At 58.9% G+C, this 12,622-nt stretch overlaps 1 protein-coding gene across 2 annotated transcripts; it reads right to left on the bottom strand.

Annotated features, from left to right (window-relative positions):
* Positions 1-2,987: 2,987 nt before the first annotated feature.
* PDZK1IP1 (PDZK1 interacting protein 1) lies at positions 2,988-9,321 on the bottom strand. Of its 2 annotated transcripts, XM_064589192.1 has the most exons (5): positions 9,132-9,222; positions 8,742-8,918; positions 5,817-5,925; positions 4,041-4,136; positions 2,988-3,413 (listed from the first exon to the last, which is right to left on the bottom strand). In XM_064589192.1, exons 2-5 carry the CDS (start codon positions 8,806-8,808, stop codon positions 3,341-3,343), a joined length of 345 nt encoding a protein of 114 aa, XP_064445262.1. In that variant the 5' UTR covers positions 8,809-8,918; positions 9,132-9,222; the 3' UTR covers positions 2,988-3,340. The 2 variants fall into 2 exon arrangements, with proteins under 2 accessions (XP_064445262.1, XP_045753707.1); XM_045897751.3 differs by having other exon boundaries at positions 8,742-9,321.
* Positions 9,322-12,622: the final 3,301 nt, after the last annotated feature.

Genomic DNA, 12,622 nt, shown 5'->3' with positions numbered 1-12,622 from the left:
AGAGGGAGAAGCAGGCTCCCCGCTGAGCAGGGAGCCCGATGCGGGGCTCGATCCCAGGACCCCGGGATCATGACCTGAGCCGAAGGCAGACGCTTAACGACTGAGCCACCCAGGCGCCCCAAGGGAAATCGTCTTGAAAATCATTCCAGCCACCTGGCACTCTGTCCTATAACAGGTGACACTCGAGATAGAATTCCACAGCCCTTTTTTTGAAACCAACTCCAGGTTGGAAGTTCCTCTTGGAGTCTAACTGAAGTAAGCAGCACGGCACTCTACCTCCAACTCTGCAGTTCCTGGGCAGAGCCTTTAGTGCCTGTGTTTGGACGTAACCTATGATGTAACCCTGTGAAATTCACACGTTTTAGATAGAGAAGGAAAAAGAAAGGTGCGAGCCCTGTTCCAGGAAGCAGGAAGAGCAAGAATGTCCTCTAGCAGTAAGAGAATCTCCGGGCCCTATAGCCGGGGCCTGCGCAACCTGAGCATTCTGCCCGGAGAGCGGGTGGAGGGATCAGTGGGAGAGGATGCCACACGAAGAAGGGAGAGCGAAGGACTGTCCCCAGCCAAGGGACTGGCACGAGGCCGCTTGGGCAGGTGGGGCGCGCAGGGGAACCCACTGGACACAGAGAAAGATGCAAGGGGAGAGAGGAGATGGTGAGCACTAGCTCAGGTGGAGGGAGGAGGAGGAGGAGACTAGAAGATGGAGATAAAAACAGAGACCAAGAGGTGCACTCAGGGAGACAGTGATCCATAAAGGCTGGGAGAGCAAAGAAGGAGACAGGGACTGGGTGGGAGAAAAGGGCGGGGTGGGAGCAGGAAGTCGTGAAGGCCCACCAGCCATTTGGGGGTCCTTTTGGGCCAGCCCACAGGCTCCCGCGGCCGGTTCCCTCCCCCTGTCTGTCACTCAAGGAGATGAGAATCCCCTCCCCCCAGGGCTGGCGGGGGAGGGTCTCGCCTCCCCACCCCCCATGCCCCCCTCCCCCACCACCCCCGCCCCAGCCCAGAGGCTCCCTTCCCCAGGCCCCCTGATCGCTGCCCCCTTGGGACTGGCTGTGCAGCCCCGATAGATGGTGGGGGGCCCAGCTGGTGTGTTATCAGCCTCCTCCAGGAGCGAGCCTGAGCCACTCCGCGGCTGCCAGCCTGAGATTAGGCCCCGGAGGGTCATTAAGCACCGCCCTGGCCCGGGCCCAGCCTCCTTTCCCTCCCTCCTCTGGCCCGGCTGGCAGGTGGGAACAGGCGATAAGGACTGGGGGCTCTGGGGCCAGCAGCTCCATGCCCCCTGCTCCCTGCCAGGGCAGGAACATGGGGTGGGGGGAAGGTCAGTGCCAGCCCAGCATCTGCAAGGACCCCAGAGTTCCCACCATCCTGGTTCCTCCAGTGTGGAGAGAGGGCTGAGGAGGCTCCCCGAGAGGCCGAGGCGGGGGAGAGGGTGGCCTGCCCCGGGAACCAGGCGGGACAGCGACTGCCACCGGCCCCTGCTGGACAGCCTCACAGGTGAGAGAGGCCAAGGGATGGTGGCTCTGCTTTCTACCCTGGAGGGCGTGTGGGGCCAGACCTGAACCACCACCACCCCCCGCCCAGCCCCTCAGGGACAACTCGAGGCAGCAGTGGGAGGAAATGGAGGTTCGTGCAAGGAGAATCAGATCCAGGCAGCCAAAAAGGTTCAGACCAGGAGACCAGAAAAGGAAGAAGAGGGTGTTTGTGCCTTAGCAGAGGCCCTCCAGTAACCTCCATCCCTCCTCCAGTAAGTTAGAGGCTGGGCTGGCTGGCCCCCTGGCTCTGCCCTCTGGTCTAGTCAAGGAAGACTTCCTAGGGGAAGAGGAACCTTGGCATAGCCAAGAAAAAGGAATATGCAGAATTGGAACTGGCAGCAGTGGGTGAGAAGGCATCTGCCCACATAAGCACATCAACAGTTCACTGAGCTGAAGCTCAGAGAGGGGAGGCAATTTGTCCTGAGTCACACAGCAGACAAGGGTAGGCCTGGGGCAAAGACCCGGCCTTCCCTCTGCACAGGGCTCTTCCCTCTGCCGCAGGCTACAAACTAGACCTCAGTGTGGTAAGAAAGGCTAAATCAGATCTCAGATGGGGCCCCCCTGGAGCGTTTGTCTGAAACCCTCGAACAGCAGAGCGACGGCTACAGTGGGGAAGTGAGGGGGCCGTCACTGGTTGGGGCAGCTGACCGAGGGAGATCTTTGGGACAAGGTGGACTGCCTCCTTCCCTCTAGCCCCACTCCTCTGCACCTAGGAGTGCCCCTGGCTGGGTCTTTCTCAGCTTGTCACCCCAGATTCCGTCCCCAGAAGAATGACAGTCACAGGGATGGGGGCCTCCAGGGTCAGCCCCCGCCCACTGAGTATGCCTCCTCCCCACTCGCTCTCGCTTCATTCTCCCTGGGACCCAGTTCCCTGATTCCACCCCCACCCCCAACCCCCAGGACCAGGAATCAGGGGCACTGGTGAGGGTGATTCTACTCCAGCTTTGCAGTGAAACTGGCCAAAGCCTCCCCAGAGGGGAAGCTGAGTTCAGAGAGGACTGTGACTCTCCCAAAGTCACATAATAAGTCTGCAGGGGACAGGGACTCAAAGGCGGGCTTCGTGAGTCCTAGCCCAAGCTCTGTCTCAGAACTTCTTATGCTCAAAGGCCAGCCGAGGCAGGCTAGAGCTGCCTGGGTAAGGGTTGCGTGAACCACCTACAAAGCCAGGCAGCATAGAGGATAGGGAGGGGTATCAGGACTGAACAAGGAAGGGCCCAGAATCACAGCTGTTAAGGGTAGGTCAGGGGAGGGGCACTGGCAGGAGGGCCTCTGCCTGGAACAGGGGGTAGGGTGGGTGAGCTCCCTGGCCCCATCGGGCTCCCAGAGAGGGTGTCCTGGGTAATCCCCCAGAGCTACCATGACAGTAGCTTTGGAAGGTGATTGTCATGATTCAGAAAGCAAGACTGGGCCTGGCTGTAAGCCTGAGGGGCTGTTTCTGAGCCCTGGGAACATCAGGCCTGGAAATACAGAACATCTTTATTTCACAGAAATGAGAGCCATTTCCACAGTTAGAGGGAGAGGATGTGAGGCAAGGTGGGAGGTGATGAGCTGACTGTCCTCTTCGGAAGGGTCTTCTGAATTGAATTGGGTGGGAGACCTGACAGGAAACCCTAGGGCCACAGCTGAGCCCCAACCTGGACACAGCCCTGGCTTTGGCTGGTGACAGTTCAAGGGAAGGTGGGCAGTGTAGGGTTGGAAGAGTTGGCCCCTTACTGTAGGTTCCTGCACAGAGAAGGAGCGGCTTGGGTGGTGAGTCGGGTATCCATCACAGGCACCTGGGGTCAGGGCTGGGGGCCACACGCAAGTAGGGGTCACATGGGGGTGCTCCGGACCTTGCCCTCCTCCTCGGGGACATTCTCATAGGCATTCTCGTGCTCACTGGAGCTGAAAGAGGATGACAGGGGTCATCACCCCCTCCATGCCATCCCCTTCACCCTGCTCTATGCTACACCTGTGAGGGCAGGATCTTCCAGAATAAATATACTTGAGTGCCAGAAGGGAGTTCCCCTACCCATGTCTGGTTCCAGGTGCACCTGTGACTGGAGGCCTCTCAGCACCCCTCCCCTCCCTGAGCCCCATCTCTCTCCTATGCTGAGCCCCTCCCCCACTGGAGCCCCACCGAACAATCCCCTCATGGAGCCCATCTCCCCACTGAGCTGCCTCCCCCACTTATCCCTCTCCACACATTGAGTCCCCTTCCCTCCTTGAGTCCCTTTGCCCCACTGCACCTCTCCACCCCTCCGTATGAGTCCCAGTCGGCTGGCTGAGCTGCTCCCCCACCAGTCCCATCCCCTTACTGGGCCCTCTCCCCAGCTGAGCTGGTGGTCCCCCAGGAGCCCTGCGTCCTCACAAAGCCCCCACCGCATCCTCCCTCAGCTCCTCTCTTCACTGAGCCCTTCCCAACATGAGTCCTCCTCTTTCCCTGCCCTCCCCCCACCTTCCACCCCCACCTCTCAGAAGCACCGGGTCCTTCTGGAGCACAGGGTGGTTGGCCCTGTGCTGGCCCCTCACCTGAAGCCAGCCGCCATCGAGGAGTACCTTCCGTCTGTTCCTACCAGGATTCCGTCTGCCTTGTTTCCAGCGGTCATGACCATGTTCATGGGCTCCCTGTGGACGAGGCTCATCAGTAGGGCTCCTCAGGTCCCTACCCTCTTTGTTCTGCCTCCTCCCCCTTGTCCAGTCAGGCTCTGTTCTAGACACTGGTTCTCACAAGCCCAGGGGCAGAGGCTGGCCCTCGCCAGAAGCCCCTCTCTCCAGCCAGGCCCCTGTCAGTGGTCTGATTCTGGCCCTTCCTGCTCCAAGGTGGGGGCCTCAGGTCCCGGCCTGAGATTTGCAAAAGATTTATCCAAGACCTCTCCCCGACCATGGCCCGGCCTCTCTCTGCGGTTCTCCTCTGGCCTCAGCTCAAGACCCAACGGGATTTGGTGTCTGCCCCAGATGTCTACACGGCTTTCCCCGGCACCGGGTGCAGACATCCACTCAAGGCACAGCCTGGGTCAGTTGAAAAAGGAAGCATTTCTGACAAAAAGCTCCTGGCCTCTTATTCAAGTTTAAACCCAGTGAGTGTGGCCTCTGCCCCCGCCGACCCGGAAGCCGCTCATCCCTGTCCTTCCTTCCTCCTGCTCACTGCTGACCCCCTCCACCAACTTCTGGGGATCCGCGCCCTAGACAGCTCTCAGACGTGTCCCCCCCCCCATTCCCTCTGCTGCCTCCAGAGGCCAGACTCTCTCCTGACCTCATGCTCAGCGCCCCTCATTGCCCTTCTTGCCTGCCCCTACCCCACGCGCGCAGCCCGGGGCCACCAGAGTCCTTCTGCTCAGGCCTCCTCTCATCCCAAGACCAGCATACAAGCTTTCACTGGATTCCTATTGCAAGAAGGATAAAGCCTGAAGTTCGGGGCGCAGGTGTATGGGGTCTGCTGGGCCCCGGTCCTGCCTACCTCGCCAGTCTCTCTCAGGTCCTCTCTATGCCTCTCTCTACCCATGAATGCTTGTGCTCCCTCACTGGGCCGCGCGGGGCCTCGGCTGGCGCCCAGGCACCAGTCCCCCTTTGTGAGAGCTAGCGGCAGGTGCGGCCTGCCCCAGGGTTGGGGGGCACAGAGTGGACTGCATTTCAGCCCAGTCCCCTCGACCTAGGACCCCCGGTGTCCTCACTGCCCCCTCCCATCAGCCGCAATGCTTTGCCCATGCTGCTCTCTCCTGAGACCAGCTCCTCCACACTCATCAGCCCCCAGAATAAACGTGTACTCAAAGGCCTTCTCAGACTACGGGCTCTGGGCCCCCAGACGGAGCAGGCCCAGCACTGCCCTCTGCACTCCCTTTTACCGTCGAGTCCGTACTTGGCACGGTGACTGCCCCTTGCTTTCCGGCCTGGGAGCCTGGGGGCGCCGGGCCTGTGTCTGTCCCGCGGACCCCCTGGGGCCCCAGCATGTGGCACGGCGCCTGGCCCTGAAGAAAGATGGAATCTTCTTTCCCAGAGGTTTTCCCAGCCCCCATCACAGGCGGGGCCAGTGTCCTGACGCTACAGAGAGAGCCACTGAGACCTCAGGGAGGGAAGCTTGCCAGGAACGAGCACAGGAGCTGTGGGGACCAACAGAGCCCCGTCTGGCAGCCTCAGAGCCTCAGCTCCAGTCGCGGAGATCTTCGGCCTCGATGTCACTTCCACACAGTGACAGCACTGGACGCTGGGCTTCCGGGGCCCTTCTCACCACGACCGGAGCGGTAGCTCGGGCCCGGGGCTTGCCCAGCCCGCACCAGCCCAGACCCCGCGCCCCCGGGTGGCACTCACGGCTCTTCCTGGCACCAGAAGCGGTTGACGGCAAAGGCGATTGCGACCAGCACCAGGAACACAGCCACAGCGATTAGGCCCTGCATCCAGGGCTGCAGTGTCCCCAGGTCTGGAAAGAGGGGAGCGGGGTGCTGCAGCAGGCTCCGCCGCAGTGGGGGCTGCAAGCACAGAACCGGGGAGGGAGGAACCTCGGAGCTAGAGCCTGTGTCGGAGGCCATCAGCCGGCCGCCGGGACCAGAGGAGACATGCTGGGGCAGCCAACGTGGCAAGGAGGACCCACCTGAACCCCTCACTGAGCTTAGAGAGGGATGACAGTTGGAAAATGGGAATTCAAGAAAGGAATGAGGTGCCAAGGAGAGACAGCCCTGAGCCCCTGCCCACCCTCCACGTGGGTCACATGCAGGGCCCCCTACAGAGTGTCTGGGCCGCAGGGACCAAAGGGCAGCTCTCTGGACAGCTGGCCTGGGCCCTGCCAGCCGAGGTTGTCTCCCCTTCTCTCCAGCTCCCAGAAGGCAGGCGCAGCCAGAGCTGATAAGAGTGGGCTGGCATCTGGAAGATCCTGTTTTGTAATGAGGTTTCTCTGGTACTGGTAGGGCGTGGGAGTATAGGACAAGCAAGGCTGCTTTTGCTAGGGGTGCCTGGAGAGAGGGGTGCCCGGAGAGAGGGGTGGGACAGAACACCTTTGGAAAAGCAAGGCAGAAGGGCAAGTTCTCCTCCAGGTCGTGGGACCAGAAGAAAGCTTCAAAACCTGAGCCCCTTTTATCTCCTCCAGCTGGGTGCCTACAGGACTAGGCCAGAGACCAGCTTGAGGCCCCCCCCATTCATCATCTTCTTTACCTTTTGACCCTTGACCTTTGACTCCACCTTCAACCCTCAAGGTTTCCCAAAAATCTCCGCTCTCGGCCACAGGCAGCCCCAAAGGGCTCTCCCCTCCCCCAGGCATCACTGTGCTCCATGAGCCTGAAAGAGCTTAAACCTGCAGAGAATAGACACGCAGTAGCAGGCGGGTCTCAGGAGGGGACAGAGGCCAACAGGAGGCTCCCAGAGGGTCTTGTTTTCAAGCCAAAACACACGCATCCCTAGTGCCATCCTGTATTTTGAGGGGCCCAGCCTGGGCATCAAAAACCTCATTCTGCCTCATTCTCACTCAAAAGTCCTTCCTTGAGTCTACCCTAAAGCTCTCCTGCTGCAGTGAAGGCCCTGCCCCTTCTCTGAGCTCTCTCTGAGCCTGCCACGTATAGGGAAGAGGGGAGGGATCTGGGAACTCTGGCCTGGGGCCAGATCAGTGTGGTTACCCTGAGCTCCTTACCTGCCAACAAGCAGTGCTTTGGACTCACTGTTTCCCCAAGAAACAATGGATCAGACCCATTGTTTCCTCGGTCCGTGGTTTACTCAAGGATGGGGAGTTAGGGCTCAAACCCTGGGAGGCCCCTCCCTGCCTCCTCCAGACCCTGCAGCCAACTCCTTCCAGGCACCCAGGGAAACTGGGTCCCTGCTCCTCCGTCCATGGTCCATGTGGCTGTGAAGTAAACATAGAGCACAAGGGCTCTGGGGGCAGGAGACAGGTGACCTGAGCCCTGTCCCTGAAAGACTGCAAGTCCCTCCATGGTGATCTCAAACTTTCACATTGATGAAGTTCTTTCCGGCTTATCTCTTAACTCGGGCAAAAGGCCTTGGAGGGCAAAGCCTGTGCTGCTGGAAACCCAAACTCCCCCTTCAGGCAAGAAGGATTGCCCTGAGCCAGCGAGACCCCAAGACAAAGATTGACCTGACCTTCACTGCCCACCTGCATGGACCTGCCTACTTTTGCTCCCCAGTTTTCTTATATAAACCTGGAAGTATTTTCGGCACTTTGGAGACAGTCCTGGAGACGCTAGTCCGCTGTCTTCCCGGCGATGGCCTCCCTGAAATAAACCTTTTCTTGTTTCACTGCCTTTGGATTTTGTCAGGGGCCAGGGGCCGGCCGAACATGGTCTGTGGGGGGCCCCCGGAGCCGGGGGCTCGTGCACCCAGCTATACCCCTTCTTGCTCTGCTGTGTGATCCGCACAAGTTACCCCACCCCTCTGATCTGCGATTTCCAAGAGGGCTTCAGAGACTGGGAGGCAGAGGTGAAGTAGACCTGCGTGCCAGCTCAGGGCCCCTGCAAAGGAGGGGTACCCTGGGAGCATCTCTGCCAGTCCCCTCTGGACCCAAATCCCACCTGCAGAGCCCCCAGACTTGGGCTGCAGGGCAGACGGCGGATCTCGGGGTGTGGCGCCTCGCTGGTGTGCAGCTTTCCCACGCCCTCACCTGGCAGCAGCCCTGGGAGGTTGGCAGGGCGGCTTTATTGTCCTCATTTTATGGATGAGAAAACTGAGTCTCACAAAGGGGCAGTGATTTTCTCCTGGCCGCACAGCAAGACTGAGGCAGAGTGGGACAAGAGCTCAGATTTGTGGAGGGGGCCACCCTGGGGCACTGTCCCCTACCGGAGCCCAGGAAGCTGAAACAATGAGGACTTAGGCCAGAGACATGGGCACAGCCCAATAGCGCAGCCCCTCCCCTGGGACAAGCCGGCCATATGAGGGGCACCTTGGGCCCGCTCCCTCCTTCCTTGTAGCCCCTGAACCCCTATCCTTGGGACCCCACCGTCTCTCGGGCAATTCCTGCTCCTAGAGCTTGGGCCTCACTACTCTAGGTCTCCAGTCCAAGTCTCTACATTTCCCCTGCTGCCCACATTCCTCACTCCTAGAAAACAAGTCCCAGACAGAAGCCTTGCTCAGAGGTCTCTGCCCTTGGAGGTTCCTCCAGCGAGCCCAGTCCCTGCTGCTTCTTCCCAACTGTAGGTGTCCAGGGTGGTGAGGGAGGCCAGATGACCACCCCATCCACCCCTGGGTTACCAGCACCCAGCCCAGCCCCCCTCACCACAGCCCCCAGCCCTGGACTACCTTGTTGACACCTGGTAGGTGGCACTGCGGTGAACAGGACCACAAGGAGCAGGATGAGGGCCGACATGGCTGCAGGCAGCTTCTAGGCCTTTTCCCTGGCTGCTGGTATCTGGGCTCCTGGGGCTGCTATGGGGTCTGTCAGTGTCTGCCTGAGATCCGCCTGGGCTCAGTCTGGCCCTGGAGGAGAGGAGCTAGTAAGGAAAAAGGCGAGGGAGGAAGGAAGGGAGGTGGAGAGAAACTGCCCTCCCTCCCATGGTAATGAGCTTCCAGGCCTGGCCTCCCAGGTCGATGCCCTGCCCACTCGAGCGGGCATTCGAGGTCGTCTTTCAAAGGCTGGACAAGAAAGCAGGTCTACAGACTGGGGAGATGTGAGGAGAGTTGGTGCCTCACCTCCAAGCCCCAGCCTCCCCAGTTTTTGTGTCAGCTCTCCCCCTTCCCGGCAGCGGGGCTGGGCTCTCAGGAGAGGAGTGACACATTATTGCTCCTGTGGGCGGGGTGTCTCGGAAGGCTGACTGTGGGATTAAGAAATCCCCTGTCTGCTGGGAGCTTGGGGAAAACCCCAGAGGCTAGGGAAAGGTCCAGGCTGACCCTCCCCCACGGCCCAGCCCATTTCCTGTTCTTCCCCTCACCTGTCCCTCCTCAGCCAGGCCAGACCATGGGGCTCCTGTCCCTCCATCCCTGGCTTAGCTCGGTAGCTCTATAATCTACCCTCTCCCGTGGGGATCATGACAGAGGGCCTGAGGGGCTCCATCCACAGCCTTCCCTACCCCGCCCAGCTGCCCTGGTCCTGTTCAGCTTTCCTCTCGGCTCCAGATGGGGCTTCTGGAAGCTGGGTGGAAGCTCCCCAGGACAAGATCCAGTCTTGGTCAGAGGCCATTATACATACCTTCTGATCAACCTCCACCATCACAGGGAGACAAGTGGGTGAACACAGCCCTGCTGTAGAGGCAAAAACATCCCCAAGTGGAAGGTTCTAATCTGGGGCCCTGAACCCTTGGGCCCTCAAACCCCAGGATCACATGGAGTCCATCTGGTCCTCCAGCTCAGGAACTAAGAATGACCCAAGTACCTGTTGAGGCCCCGGGGCCAAGGGTCACGCTGGGTCTCCTTGCCTCACCCCTCTCCAGGAGTACAGGAAGCCAGAGATGTTGAGAGTCTGATTCTGCAGACACCAAGAAAGAAGGACCCAGCATCCTGGGGCAAAGTCTCCAAGATGGAGGGTCCCCAGACGTCAGGGCATACGCTGGAAGTCCCTCCACAGCCACCCTGCCCAGAAGCCACCAAGCTGCTGTTCAAAGGACCTTGTGGGCCACCCTTTCTATTGCAGGATGGTCCGGCCAGTGGCAGCGGTCAGGTGTCACGCCTCATCCCTGCTTCCTGTGTGTGCCCATTCGAGGGCAGCGTGCCTGCTGTCGTCCAAAGATGGGGTGCCTCTGGTGATCTAGGGGAACTTGGCTCAGACTTGAATGATACATATATGTATGTCCTATTCTTCCTCCCTAATCCCCAACTTGGTGTCCTCAGAATTTTCTGGCACAAAGTTTGGCTAGAGTAGGCACCATTCGTGTTAATGAACAGCCAGGGAATCACCGATCAGAATGCAAGGAATGGAGTTGAATTTAATAAACATCAAGATGCCTTCTTGGAGAGTTTTAAGCAGGGCAGTCACGTGGGCATATCTGCATTTGAGAAAACACCTCTGGCCCTAGGGTGGAGTGTGAGAGGGGAGGGCAAGGGCTGGAAAGGGAGATCAAGGGGGCCTGCCGCAGCAACCCCACACCCAGCGCCTTGGTGGCACAGGGCTGTGGCTGTGCATCTGAGCCCTAGTTAGGGGATGGAGTGGCCAGGACACAGCTTCTGGATGCAGTGACTGGCGGGGAGTGGCTGGACGGACAGGGAGTTGCTGAGGGTGAGGTCTGGTGCCTCAGAAGGGACTGGAGCGGGCGCCTGGGTGGCTCAGTTGGTTAAGCGACTGCCTTCGGCTCAGGTCATGATCCTGGAGTCCCGGGATTGAGTCCCGCATCGGGCTCCCTGCTCAGCGGGGAGTCTGCTTCTCCCTCTGGCCTTCCTCCCTCTTGTGCTCTCTGTCTCTCATTCTCTCTCTCTCAAATAAATAAATAAAATCTTTTTTTTTTTTTTAAGATTTTATTCATTTGAGAGAGAATGAGAGAGAGCACATGAGAGGGGGGAGGGTCAGAGGGAGAAGCAGACTCCCTGCCGAGCAGGGAGCCCGATGCGGGACTTGATCCTGGGACTCCAGGATCATGACCTGAGCCGAAGGCAGTCGCTTAACCAACTGAGCCACCCAGGCGCCCCAATAAATAAAATCTTTAAAAAAAAAAAAAAAAGAAGGGATTGGAGCAAGTTTCCAGAAGGGGTGGGGGAGATGGTGAGCTACGGGCGGCTCAGATGTATTATGCTTGTGGTGCCTGTGGACCCTCCAAAAGGAAACCTTAGGAAGGCAGCAGGATCTTGGGTCTGGAATAAAGAGCTAGCTCTGGGAGACCTGCGTGGCACAGCATTGGTAACTGAGGCAACAGGAATGTATGGTCTCCCTGGGGGGGGTCTATGATGTGTGTTGTGTGTACATGCGTGTGGTGGTGTGTGTGTGTGTGTGTGTGTGGCAAGAAGAGAGCAGGAGAAAGGAGAGAAGTGAGGGACCTGGACACAACCCCAGTGATAAGGGTCTTTAAAAAGGAAGAGGAGCAAGTTAGAGGAGGAGGAAGAAACCTCAGAAGAGTGAGATGTCCCAGAAACCCAGGAAGGAGAGATCCAATTTGAGCTGGGTCACAACAGTGACCCCCCACAAAGTAGCCCAGCCTCTCCCATCAGTCCCTGGTATCAGGTCCTGACTCCCTTCCCCAAGCATCCCCCCTTCCCTAAAGAATACAGGGAAGGACAAGGACACCGGGGGCCATGTTTTGGGGTAGTAGGGGAGGGGGATGAGCAGGAAGGACATCAGGTGATCAACAGGAGGAAAACACACCTCCCAGGTCAAAGTCCCAAGCTTTAGAGCAAAACAAATTGTTCCGGAAAAGGGGGGTGTGGGTGGACACTTGGCTTTGAAGCTGGTCTCTGCTCTCTGGGCGTCCTCATCCAGCTGAGGGGGGCGGTCACCTCCCCAGCTGTATGGACATGGCCCTGGGTCCCCATGGTAACAAATTAGGCCCCCTGCTGCTCTGGTGTGGGCCAAGATCTAGACTCAAGCCTCAGGAGCTCCACAGGGCTGGACTCTGTGTCCTCATCTCTGAGCTGCTGCTCCACCAACACTCAGTTCCTCCCTCCTGGTCCCAGCCCAGCTCTGCCACCCCAAATCATCAGGTCCCCTTGGACAGGTCCTCCATCTAGCTAGACCTTGCGTGATTGATGACCTTTCAGAAAAGCCAAAGTGGGCCTAGACTTTCCAGGAGGGGCCTTTCTCCCAACCCCCACCTGCCTGCCATTACAGCTGTTGCCAGCAGGTGGCAGAGTCCAGCCCCGATCCCAGCCAGGTTGGGGAGGGACGGGAGGGGGCCGGTTTGGCGCTGAAGATTCTGCAACTTCCCCTCCCTCCAGCCCCCCACTTCCGCCCCCTTCCATGGGTGGTTTGGAGGAAGAGAGGGTGGACACTGACATGTAAACAGTCAGCCATGCTGGGAACAGTGCCCATGGCATGCTCAGGGCCGTGCTGTAGAGAAGCCCAGACGACTAAATTGTTAAGGAAGGCGTCCTAGAGGAGGCGATGCACGGGAAAAAAGTTAGCTGAATCGCTGGACCAAGCAGAAAAGACAGCTCCAGAAGGACATCCAGGCAGAGAGAGGACAAGCAGGGAGACAACATTGGAGAAGGGTGTTTAGAGCACAGAAACAAAAGCTTTTTTTCACTCATTCTCATAGTATTTC

The sequence above is a fragment of the Mirounga angustirostris genome, unplaced genomic scaffold (genome assembly GCF_029215605.1).
Source record: "Mirounga angustirostris isolate CCGP_5_RB_7025 unplaced genomic scaffold, mMirAng1.0.hap1 SCAF_4, whole genome shotgun sequence".
In the NCBI taxonomy this organism is placed as follows: Eukaryota; Metazoa; Chordata; class Mammalia; order Carnivora; family Phocidae; genus Mirounga; species Mirounga angustirostris.
The sequence above is the reverse complement of the archived record's forward strand: the minus strand, read 5'-3'. Positions and strand labels throughout refer to the sequence as shown.